The 13,846-nt window shown below is 33.3% G+C and overlaps 1 protein-coding gene across 3 annotated transcripts in view; it reads right to left on the reverse strand.

Moving 5' to 3' along the window:
* Gprk1 (G protein-coupled receptor kinase 1) overlaps positions 1-13,846 on the reverse strand; it is a 406,347-nt gene that overhangs the window by 105,140 nt on the left and 287,361 nt on the right. For all 3 annotated transcript variants that reach the window (XM_089636618.1, XM_089636615.1, XM_089636617.1), the window contains exon 3: positions 6,412-6,485. In XM_089636618.1, coding sequence (XP_089492744.1) covers positions 6,412-6,485 — 74 coding nt within the window. The remainder of the gene's footprint in view (positions 1-6,411; positions 6,486-13,846) is intronic.

Raw genomic sequence — 13,846 nt, forward strand, 5'->3', positions numbered from 1 at the left:
CTTCTATCTTCGTATCACCTGTTCCTGTACTTCCTCACCTGTTCATGTACTTCATTTTTAACTTAATTTCACTTATTTTTGTAATATTTATATTTTTGTAATACCTGCATCAACTGTAAAGCGCCCCTGAGGTGATATCTCACAAAAGCGGCGCTATACAAACTGGCCAATAAATAAATAAATAGTAGCTTATTAGAAGGGTTGCTAATTTATAAGCTTATAATGCGAGTCAGAGTAGGGGTGGGTGGGTTGCTGTTTGACCTTCGTTCTGTAACAGGTATTACATAATATTAATAAATTACTTTGTTCAAAACGTAGACGACATTCAAAATAAATATGAATAAAACATTCATCATTAACATCAAACACGTAACGCACATACATACTTGCTAATCCGTACAATTATTATTTACGTTAAACGCAAGGTACGATAAAATCTACGCATTCGCAGATGAAGTTAATTTAATTATTTAATTAAAATATATTTTTTGCAAGTTATGCTTTGAAATTTAAAGACGAATTATTTGTGTATCAAAATCGCAACAGCCAGAGGCCGTACCCAAAAAAATAAATCGCTTGCCCGGGGAATTAAACCCGCATCCTGCCGATTATAAGTCAAAAACGAAGACCGATCGCTCAAAGAGAAACCATTTGCCGATGTGAAAGAAATTAAACAAAAAAATCCAAAAACAATAAGAAACATCAAGATTGATGAGTTCAAACTAGAGGTGAGTAAAATAGTGTGAAACCGTTTAACTTCTGAAACGGGTGTAGTTTCCAAAATTGACCTACGTACACATTTGAGAAAAAGGGAAGTCAGATATATATGTATTTATAAAGTAATTCAAAAGAAAACAAAACCATTTCATTATTCAATAAGCTGAAACTAGAATCTATTGATATGAACTATTATATGTAATAAGAAAATTGGAGTGTCAATAATAATTAATTATTTACGTTACCTAATTTGCTTCAAAAGAAAGCAAAACACGAACACTTTACTATGAAAGTTTTACGAATATAAACCACAAACTCTTATTTTGCTGTCGGGAGTTATGAATTTGCAAATAAACCAGAAAGCCAAGACAGAATAAATAAATGAAATGTGCCACTCCGGACGTTTGTGCGATAAAGCCAGTATTTTTTATACAAACGGTTCCGGCTATGAAAAATCAAACAAAAAGTCGAATCAGCAAAAACAAACTAAGTAATATGTATTAACTCCAGCGAGGAAACCTTGTTACAGAAAACGTGTATTTTTCTTCACTATTAGTGACTCCTGCGGCAGTGCGGCCGTTGGGGTGGTTTGAACGACTGGATATTAGCTTACAGTGGCGTAGCGGGTAATTATATTTACCCCTTATTATTATTGAAAAACCTTAAAGCTCATGCTGTTAAAAATATCAATAATCTATATGTATTAATAAATAGAGTGCCTGTTGCGGGGTGTTTTTTTATATATAAATATTCAGTTTTATTCCACTTGACCTTCGAAACAAGAGGAAGGTGACTATATGAGATCTTTACATGAGATTTCGGAAAAACCACCCCAACCGCTTTCCTACCCCTTAAAGTAGAATTTTGACACTTGAAATTTTACACACTCGACGTTAAAAAGAGGAAAATTACTGTCTACATCTGATTTCGAAAAACTGCACGTGAAACCCACGCAACGCCGGGGACTTCTGCTAGTTTTTTTTAAATATAATATGGTAACACTAACTTAAGGTAAGACAAGCATGTAGAAGTAGATACTGACGTTGTCCTAATGCTGGCTGTTAGGCCGGTTTGTTCCTACGTGCTATCCATGTAAGTCCACGGTATTTAAATCAATTTTATTATTTGTAACCCCGTGCATACATTCAAAACCTTTAATTTAAAAGGTTGTTCATAGTGAAGCGACTGGCGGTGGTGACCGTTGATAATTATAGGTTCCAACCATCCCTTTGCTTAACGACGGATGAAACAACCGACCATTAAAGGGAAATCTAAAAACAAAACGCTTCATAAAAAAGGGAAAATCTTTAGAAAATCAAAATGAACGGATTTAAAACAAAAAATTAGGAAACCAAAAAACATGCGAAAACACAGAAATATGAGTACCTGAGAATCAAAATGTACATAACTCCAGAAATTTAATATTCGGCAAAAGTGAGGAAACTTCATTACCACGTTTTGAAATTAAAGTTGATTTTTAAGAAGCAATAAATTTTGGAAAAAAAATTAAATTTTAATATTTCACACAAAAATTAAAACGAACATAGTACACGCAGAAAATTTACTCCTACAATATTTTGTTAATTTATAAAAAATCTGGTCAAATTATTCGTTTTCCTGTAAAAACGGAACTGAAGGCCTATGACGAATGATTTGACAAATTTCATAACAAACTATCAGTAAAGCACGAATATGTTATGAGGAAGTTAAATATCATTAGTATATTTTGAAATTTAACTTGATTTTTAACAAGCAATAACTTGGGAATTAATAATTATTAAAATTAAAAATATAATTTTCCACATTGAAATTATCATAGCGAACATAGTTGCACTCAAAGTTAAAAACAGTGGAAATGGTGATTTTGATTTTCTGGTTCTCATGTAGGTACATTACCAATGTAATTTATACATTGGTATTTTTACGGGATCTAAATTTTGGTTCTGTTTTTTAAAAGAAAATTCTAATCGGTGTTCTATTTTGAATATTTAATAGCTAGTCCGTCCACCGATAAAACAATATTTCCATAAAGTAGCTAAAACGTGCTTTATTTTCTGCTATTAAAATATCTACCTAGAAGAGAGGCTCCCCCTCGGTTCAGGCGGACGAGCGGCCACTGTTTCCGTACCTTATTATTATCCGATCGAAGAAAGTGTGACGGAAAGTCGCCAACACTATCTCCCGACTCACGACTCCCAACTCAATAAAAGTCCGGCAGGAGAATGCCCTGCAAAGGATAAAGTTTTCCCATCGCAGGCGGCCAGGCCCGCCATAGAATAGTCACCACGACCTACGGCATGGGAGAACTACTTTCTAAGCATAATCACTTTTAGTTAGTTCCAGGGGCGGATTCCGGATTAACCATTCGGAGGGCTTACTCGAACCCCACAACTCTTTTAAATGTGAAAAGTTAACCATGGTAAAGAGATCGTAAAATAGAAGAAGTGAATGATACCTTTTTCAAATAATTATGGTAATTTATATTTCTAAAAGATGCTGTCAGAAAGTCGGAGTATTTGTGTGTATTTTCGCGTAATTCCAAATAAATGGTATATTTCTGAACGCATCCGAAAACTAATAACTATTTTTGAAAGGTGATGAAATACATCTTCAAATAATTGTACTATTAGAAATAAACATATGATTCGTTAAATACTAAAATTTTGAAATAAACGTCAAAATTTTAAAAATGACTCACAGGCAGTGGCGGCTCGTGACTTTTGGGTGTACTATAGTGCTAATATTTAACAAAATGGCATTTCTGATGTTTTTATAGCTGAAAACGATTTTTTATTTTTTTTAGAAAATCGATTTTTTGTATGAAGATTTTCAGGAAATTTCAGCATAGCGAATTCCTGAAAATCTTCAAACAAAAAATCAATTTTTCGAAAAAAAATAAAAAATCGTTTTCAGCTACAACAACATCAATAATGCCGTTTTTTGTAATATTAGCACTCTAGTAACCCAAAAGTCACGAGCCGCCACTGCTCACAGGTATATATTTTAATAATTCTTTGGTTAGCTTCTATATTTGAATGCAAAGCTTGGTATTTTTTCTTTCTTACGCCGTTTAGTTCATATTTCTAACTATGACGGTAAGAGGGACGCAACGATTTCTATGATACCATGTGACCATCCGAAAAGCGAACAAATCGACTGTACAGATAATAACTGATTAGCCTGAGGATTTAAGGAAAAGATTTTTTTAAGCGCAATTCTGCTTAACGGTTAAAACAAAATAAAAAACCATTATACTTGCCATGTCATATATATTTTTATCTTTTTGTATTTAGTTATGCTATTATCCATGTATTATGTTACACTTACATACATAAACTGTCAATTTACTCTGTAAAAGCCCGATAGAGTGTTAATGAATAATAAATAAATAAATGTCGTATTATAAAGTTTTTAGTTATAAACATTAGTTGAAACCGAGTACTAATTTAAGAAACAACTGTGGACAGGTTACCCCAGTGAGGTGTCCGCAAAACCTAACAATAAAAATACACATTTACAGTAATTCATTATCATGCTTACCACAAACGCGCGCTATATTATTTATTTAAATATTTTATTATTACATTTAATTACAGTAATGACGTATTGACCACCTCTTTAGGTGTGAACCGCCTGTGTTGAGATGGCAATTTACCGTGAGGTTGTTAGCTAGGTTTTTGTATGAAAATGACAGATAAAATAAAATCAGTATTTTTTTAAAAATTATACTATTCAAGTATGAATGTAGAAGCTTAAGACGAGGCGAGAAGTAATTAAATTTCAGTTTGACAAAAAGACATGGTGATAAATGGTAACAAAAAAGCAGGTGAAACATTAGTCAAATGTACATACATGTAGTACATAGTATAGATATATAAACAGAGTAGGCACAAATATAAATATGTTATAATATACTCCTAATGGATATGTTTATCGGAGGTAATCAATGATTTTACTTTTAATCTGTGATACTTATTAAGACATGCCTTTTTATAATAACAATAACCATTAAAAAAAAATTAAAATCCCAACTTACACTTATATAAGAAAATTTTACCAATACACATAAATACATGTACCATTTAAACATAACCACGTAAACATCTCAGCACAGGTTCTCCAAGTGAGGTGTTCACGAAACATATAACATTACCCACCACAGTGTCACCTACTCAAACCTACCTCACACCCAGCATAAAAAAAATATAAAAAAACACCATATTAACAACAGTTCTAAATTTATGTATTATAAACAAATGTAAATATTTGGTAGACACTGTAATGTATGTATAGAAATAAATAAATATTATTTTTTACTCAAGCATAACTAATTAGTCAATATTATTACCACGTCTCCTTATAGAAATGATATTTTACTGGGCCATTTCTTAGCCTATGGGTTCTACCGCTCGGTAGTAAATCCGGTCCTGTGTACTTGTGCAATAACTCCGTGAACTTATCCAATTCAATTTGAAAAACGCCGCGCGCTGGCAAGGCTCACGCTCTGCAGTTATCTGTTCCGGGAGGAAGTTAAGACACGTGCATTATTTTCCCTTTGACCGAGTTCCGGCTTTTGCTTCTATCCAATATCAGGCTATACAGTTTATCCACGCGCCCTGTTGCTGGACCAACTTCCAGGACCAAAATTCCACTTGGGATAGTCGCCGCGTTATTCCTAATCGGAACTGACGCGAAGGAAATCAAAATGATACTTTAATCTCGACAAATTTATTAATAAAAGTAATGAAGTATTCTGATGAATTAACAACATTTTGATAAGCATTATACGAGGATTTTATAATAAAATAAAAACTGCGTGTAATATAATGGTACGTATACATTTGCGAACCGAAACGCGAACCGAGCCACGAATTACGGGAAAGGAACGAAGCAACTGCAAGCGGCGTTTCGCCCCATTTGCGGTTGCTTCGTTCTTTTCCCGTAAGTTGAGGTTCAGTTCGGCCGTCGGGCTCGCGTATTTATAAGTAGCATAAGACATGTTATAGGTAGAAGTACGTAACATTCAAATTATAATATACGCTAAGGTTATCTGAAGACGTGTAATGTGCGTAACGTGTTATTTTCATTTTATTTTATATTATAGAAACAAACAGTACACAATTTACAGAGATGAAACAATGTACAAGAATAAGATACTTCATGTTGAGTACCTATGATATATTTCCTTGTAATGTCTGCTAAGTGGTATGTTTATTCCTTAATTACCAGGTGACGTGTGTAGTATAGGAGTGTGTGTAATGTATGTGTGAGTGTTTGTGTGTGTCTGTATGTATGCGCATTGAACAGTTTAAATTATTGACATGATGCCACGTTTGAATTTGGACAGTGAATCCGAAAAAATGTCAATGTTAGAGTTTAGACAAATATTATTTAGAGTATGAAGAGCTCGGTTAATTGGCGAATTTGATGCTGCATTTGTTTTATAATTAAGCGTGTTGAATAGCACTGTATGTCGTGTATGTTGAAGTTAATTTATGTTGCATATATGGAGAAATGATTACGTAAATAAAAGAATTATAAGAATATTTTTGCTGTTTACTTCAATAGATGTATAATTAATAAACCGGTAGAATAGCGTAGGTATAGCCCTCGCCTCGATATAGATACAGCATAATTTCCCGGAAAATGACTGTTCACACAGATGTAATGTTATAGTAGAATTGTAAATCTTACCTCTTCATAAAAGTGCAAATGTGGAACGGGTTCACTGCAGCACGTTTCACAGAAATCTTTGAAGAGAAGGTAACCTGAAAGCAACAAAAGAATACATATTAAAGTAGGGCGGATGCCAAGTGTTCACAGTGCACAGACAAATGAATTATCCGCCTCCGATTATTCTACGAGAATTCGGCGTATTTGTTTTAAATATTTTCAAGAAATTAACTTTTTAATTTGGTCGTAATGATCCAACATCTGACTTTGTCAGAAAAATAGTGTTTCAAACTCAAAAGTACAGCATAAAAATGGTTTTAAAGCTAGGTTCGCCCTGAATCTTCATCAGCGTTATATAAAAACAATATGTTCAGGGTGAACCGAAACCGGTTGGTTTTATATATTGAAAATATATACAATAAAGTGGCATTAAAAACAAAGTTATTGTATTTTTATTTTTTTACCCGTGTCAGTTTTACCTTCCGAAAGGATTATCAAACATTACTTTGGCGGGGCAACAAATATCAAAATTAACCGAAAACAATTGATAAATGAACACGCATTCACAAATACGATATTAAATAAATCTAAACATAATAACCCATCCTTTTTATCTCCTTCCACTCTCACTCCTTCAGCCTCACAACATAACCCAATCGAGGATTCCATAATCCCACTAGCACGGAACAATGGAACTCTTCTGCGGTATTTATACAAAAATTAATAAAAATAAAATTATGTATTGAAATTAAGTTATTGAGTAACTTAAATAGTCAAGGAAGTAACCAGTTTTGGTGTCAAGAACGGGTAAATATGATAAATATTTTCAGAGAAAACAATTTTATCGGAAATTTTTTTTTGATTGGTGTCATTTTTTACTCTGACGAATTCGCTTATTTTGAGGTATTCATTACTGTTACACGAGTACACCCTTTTATTTATTATTTTATTGAAAAATAAATTCGAATCACTCCAAATGCTGTGGAAAGAATTCGATTGAAATTGGAGAGAAAGAGAAGGCAGAATTTATTAAATTGAATACTCTCATATTTCGCTCGGAAAGATAATACGAAAATTCTTAGCAGAATATCAACATTCCGGTGATTTCGGAGGAAAACTAATATCGGAGATTATTTTATGCATTACTACACCAATAAAAACTATATTTTAGCCTGTTGAACATACATAATAGGCTAAACGTGTACACGACAAGATGTCTAGTAGTGTAGAGCACAAGAAAATGAAACCTATTTAACTAATTTGGTTTAAGAAGAAAAGATTGAATTGAGTGTGTAGTTTGTAAAAAGTCTTCAAGCCTCAATTGACTCAATTTTGCAGGAGACGATAAAAACCAATATTTACAAATTCGTAAAACTGATTAAAATCTTGAAGTTTATATGAAAATGGTTATTTTTTTTCCAGAATGTTGATGTAAATATTGGTTTTTATTTACATCAACAAAAACCAATATTTACATAAACATTTTTTTTCCAGAATGTTGATGTAAATATTTCAATTCTACTTATACGATTTGAGGGTTGAGCAATTTCATCTGCGGTTTCCTCGAAATAACCTATAAAAAATTTCCTCATAAATTTAGCTTTTAGTATTAAAAATTACTTTACCACTCTATGAAATAAATAAAATTCTATGTGGTATAAAAAACTAATCTGTAATAATATGAGATAAATAGATTTGTGAAAGACTGCGTTTTTTCAATGTTTTCCGTTAGTCCAGTAGTCCAGTGGACCAAAGGGACCCGCATCATCCATCGTTTAAGGTTCGGTGTCATTTATCACTCGCGCGGTGAACGTTTTCAAACTAGCCCATCTAAGAATTTCTGACAAATATTTTTTCTCCCTTCGCAAAAAATAATCAATATGGCCACCGCGAGACGGGTCCTTTTTGATCTCACCGCCGAAAGAAAGGGTTCCGCAAAAAGTACGACGTAATTGAGTGATAATGTGTCAGCGAGAAGTTTGCGACAGATATGTTTTATAACGAAATGTCTATTTAGTCTAAATTAGACTGTAAACCTTTCTGATTTGTTTATAATAAAAGTGATTTTTAAAATAAAATTTAACGAATATACATATTCGCTTACTAATACATAAGTTTTTTTATATTCTCGTGACCGCCGCGTAATTAAAATCGATGTGCTCTATGTAATGCCTATGCAAGCAATCAACAAATCTACGATATTATAAGATCCACCTTTAAAGGTTCTACTTTTTAAAACATTATTTAAAGGGAGCAGCGTACTAAAGATCCGGGAGCGTTCAACAAAAAATCAAAAGTTATTGTAGCAAAAAAAGGTAAACCCAAAAGATAAATTTACCTACGAATCTCGTTAAAGATCTCTAAAAAAAATTAAGTTCCTACCTAGTAAAAAAAAAAGTCTTACAGATTTTCTTTTTCTTTATTCAGTGTTTTTATTGTTTTTTACAATTTTTACAGGTGTTTTAAAACCAAGCTAGGCACGTGCCCGTGTTATGGTGGTTGATTAAATATACAGTGCAAAAAAAATAACAAATCAAGTATGAAATAAAGAAGAAATTAAAATAATATAAAAAGTTTACAATTTAAAAGGAAATAAAGAGTATATAGTTTAAGATAGCATGTGAAATACTTTAAAATTGATCAACCAATTAGTGCAATTAGATGCCACCCTATTATAGATGATATTCGTGGATATACAAAAAGATTAAAAAATATATAGCTTCTTTTGGCCGCCTGCACAGATATGAAAACCTGGGCAGATGCGAAAAGCGTAAAACTTATATTTTGCATCGGTTCGATTTAAAAAATTCATATTATATTTTTGACAGTGAACGTGGATGTGGTAAATTCGTCATGGGACGTTTTATGATTCAATAATGCTTTGCTATGATTACACTTTTTAAAATATTGTTGGTTGTTACCAGACCAATTTATCCCCAAAAGCGGTGACATAAACTGGTCGCCAACATCTACAGATTTAACCCTCCAGACTGCTTTCCACCCACGTCAACCCACGTCGCAGTCAGTTGAGAAACTAAACATAATATTAGAACAGTAAAAACTGCACCTAAAAGTGTTTCAAAGTTATAAAAGCTCGCATTGTTTATTCGCTTAAAATAAATGTATGAATAACTTGCATTTTAATTTCCCATAAGCGATGAATATTGCAATCAAAATGACCGAATACGCTGTAGTTCAATCTATTCTTAACCCTTTCACTGTTGTATATATGATGGGGGATATCATTTCCAATCAAAATGACCGAATACGCTGTAGTTCAATTTATACTTAACCTGTTAACCGGGGAGTTCAGTTTTGAATTACGCAGCATATAACGGGCGCGAACTACTTCATTAGGACGTATCAATACGTCACGCCCGGTGGACGATAATTTAATTTAATTTAGTTTTTTATTTATGCATCAAAAAAAGTGAAAACATCGAATTAAAAAAATAGAATATTTACAAACAATTATAAAGATTACAAAAAAATATAAAAAAAGTTATAATTACAGAACAATAAATAAAAGCACACTGATAAAAGAGAAACATTGAGTTTAAAAAATTAAAATATGTAAAAATTAAAAACTCAATTTCCGTGTGATATGTTCGGAAATATACGTCCCGCTCGTTTCAGGGCGCAACATATATTTCTAGGACATATTTATACGTCCTACCTGTACCCGATACTGTTTACGTTTGACGTATTTATACGTCCCGCCCGGTTAACACGTTAACCCTTTCAATGTTATATATATTTTTTAATCAAATATTCTGCATGTCATCTAAAAAAGATTTCATACGATTTACATAAAGTACACTGTACTTATAAATAAGACTTTTTGGCATATTTTTAAATGGCATACTGTGTACACCATTTAACAATGACATTTTTATTATAATAAGATGGAGTATTATAATAAATTAAAAAAGGGTTTAGAATTGAACAACAACATATTCCGTCATTTTGATTGTACATCACCCTACTTTGTTATATCCATAGTTTACGGGACACCCAGTGTAATTAAAACACTGTAAGGCTGCGTCTAAACAGGAGAAATTTTCTCCTATTTATACGCCGCATAAGAATTAAATAAAATTATTTTTGAATACTGAACAAAGAAAAATAATAATATTATTGCAAGAAAAAAACTCTCATTACAGCGTAAAAAGGAAATAATAACAAGAATTGCAACGCCTTTGTGAGGGGGGCCGGCACACAGTGGGCTGAAAATCGCCTTTCATAGTCATAGAGACTTGAATTTTCAAGGGTATTTTTTTTGGTTAGAAATGGATTCTGCTGATCATTACTATGCTATAAAATTTCGTACGAAGCAATTGCATGTACAAATGAAGGAGTTATCATTTTTTAAAGAAAAATTTGTATGGTACTGACATTAAAAATGACGCTATCTCTGGAATCATAAGGTTGGCCATTCTATCCTTACACACAGATCTACTACTATTTTTTTGACATACTTCGTATTGTGGCGCAATTTGCGATTTTTTTTTTTTAAATCCTGAAATTTGATAAAAACAATTTTTAATGTTAATGATTCATTTTATGCATGTACACGCAATTGCTTCGTACGAAATTTTATAGCATAGTAATGATCAGCAGAATCCATTTCTAGCCAAAAAAAATACCCTTGAAAATTCAAGTCTCTATGTCTATGAAAGGCGATTTTCAGCCCACTGTGTGGCAGCGCGGGAAAGCGCGTTGCGAAAAAAACTGAATAAATAAGCAGTGCCAAAGATAGGAGCACCGTCAAGATAAAAGATAAAAAAACAGAAAGGCAAAAAGGTTCGGAGAAAGACGAACGTGAAAAGAAGAGGGCGGGCGCACCATAATGAGATTATTCTACAGGGCCATCAGGAAATACATTACAATTGAACCAGTCAATACGTGGCAGTGTGACGCATGGCTCATCGCTCAAATGGAAACACGCATATTATCAATTATTATTTTTTTTGGTAAAAGGCGATGCACTACGTAGTGTAATATTTTAAATTGAGCCGCTATCAATAACAACCCTTACGTACACGGCGATAAGGTTTAAATTCCCGCTTAACACCATCCACCTGTTTTGATTTAAGCAAGAAAAAAACATGGCCAAAAAGTGCCTTTTATCTTATTTTGTGGATGTTCAGGCATTAATATTTAAAAAAATTCGATTATTTTATAAATAACTTAATTTGCCACATTATACAATAAAATCATAACCGAAAATGGGTTCGTAAGTAGAAGATTTTGAACTTTAAAGCAAAAAAAGTTTTCATAGGTCTTTACATTATTTTTTTCTGGGCTTATAAAGAGACTTATCTAAAAAATACTCGATTTATTCAAAGGCCAAGATGTATTTTACTCGCAGTATTTAATTAATGCATCTGAAACATTTCTAGGTGACCAAATTTTCAAACCAAAAACACATGATTTTGCATTACTACGTATGGCATCGCCTTAAGACAAGATTTTTTTATGCATAGCACAAAGGGTAACAATTATTTTTTATAAGCAATAATTATTAGCCTGACACACTCATCCACATTGAAACATCTATGTAGTCCCGTTGGCGTCATGTATCTTTTATCAGGAGGTTTTTCAATGTGGATGAGTGTTTCAGGCTAATAATTATTGCTTATAAAAAATACGCATATTATATTTTAGGTGGTTTATACTCTCAGATTTGAAAAGTTGCTTGTATTTGGGAGGGAACCATTTATTGAATAACCAACACCTCTGCCATAGGTCATCCTAAGTGATCCGCTACGTTTGGTGACTTAGCAAGGGTACCCCGGGTTTATGGGGTGAGGTTTCTCTAGGTCTACTGCGACCATTTGACCTCTCCAGCACGATTCTCCCGACCCGTTGCCTTGCATCGCAGTGGGAGGGATGGATTCGTACGTCCGTCCTCCCGGAACAAGCAGTGGCATGAATTGCTCTATAATTATAGTCTGTGCAAGTTTGGGCACGAATTTACGTACATCGGAAAATTACCACTTATTATTATCATCACCGCTGATTGTTGTGGCCCAATGAACAAGTGAGCGCACAAGTTCCATACCAAATTAATATTAATAAAATCATAGATAATAGAAACAAGGGAAATGGGCCATGGACCATTATTATTATATGTTATTTGCACAGTGACGCCCTGTATATGTTTGTACCAAACGCAAAACTATCATTGACTCCGTCACGCCCATTAGTTTGTTCGTGGCTGGGTGACAATCTTTCATGCCATATCTCCCATTGTTACTATTATCTATGACAAAGCCGTAGTATTAAAACAACATAATACGAGTACCTTACAGTGTTCACTGTACCCACGGTCAGTGGCGGCTCGTGACTTTTGGGTGTACTAGAGTAACTACAGTGCTAATACTAAAAAAAATGGCATTACTGATGTTGTAACAGAAAAGTATTCTTGTTTTTTTTTTCGAAAATTCGAATTTTGTATTAAGACACGGCCAATCTGAAATTTTCCGAAAATCTTAAAAAATGTCGAATTCTTCAAACTTAGCACCCTATCACGCTCACGCGTCACGAGCGGCCACGGTGTTCATGCATCCAGAATCTTTTGAAATCTTGGAGGCTAATAACTTTTCATAACCCAAGTTAATAGTATATATAATGTTCAGAAAAAAATTGCAGCATAAAATGTCAAGCCCTTTAATAAACGAAATTGCACGTACTACATAGACTAAATACATCAATGACGTACTAGTATAATATAATATTATTTTTTTATGTAACGTTGGCACCGTATTGTTAACAACCAGGTGAACTTTTGCACTTCCATTTACATGGACTCGCTGTGGTATAACTTTGGAAAGAAATATATTCTTACTATGGTACGTATAAATTTGCGAACCGAGTCACGAATTACGGGAAAGGAACGAAGCAACTGCATGCGGTGTTTCACGCCACTTGCGGTTGCTTCGTTCCTTTCCTATGAGGTGAGGTTCAGTTCGGCAGTTCGGCTCGCGTATGTATACGTAGTATTATGTTGGAACTATTATGTTACAATAATGCGTCACGAGTGGAGGTTTTCTCTGAAGTGCGTAAATGCAGTGAAATCTCTTAAAAAATAAGTCAAACTTGAATTATAATTTTAACACACTAAAGTTAAAAATGACGATAATAATGGTATTTCATGCCATTTTTGATTTGCCACGAAAATAACATGTTCGTGCGCAGGGAGATGTTTTGAAGTTTTATTGGCTGAAGGTAGTGGAGAGGGTAAGGAGATGGGGAAGAGAAAGGTGGGGGAGTACCTAACTAATCAGATCTGGTCACAAAACACGGCTAAAGCCATTTCAAGCAACGTTTCAATTCTGAATGGTGATCTTACATCACGGCGATACAGAGAGTATTTAGGACTCTGGAATAAGTACACTATATATTATTTTAAATGAATAGATTGTAAAATAACATAAATTAATCAAGTACAATT

The sequence above is a fragment of the Hesperophylax consimilis genome, chromosome 10, assembly GCF_061612785.1.
Source record: "Hesperophylax consimilis isolate HC1 chromosome 10, BYU_Hcon_1.0, whole genome shotgun sequence".
Taxonomy (NCBI): Eukaryota; Metazoa; Arthropoda; class Insecta; order Trichoptera; family Limnephilidae; genus Hesperophylax; species Hesperophylax consimilis.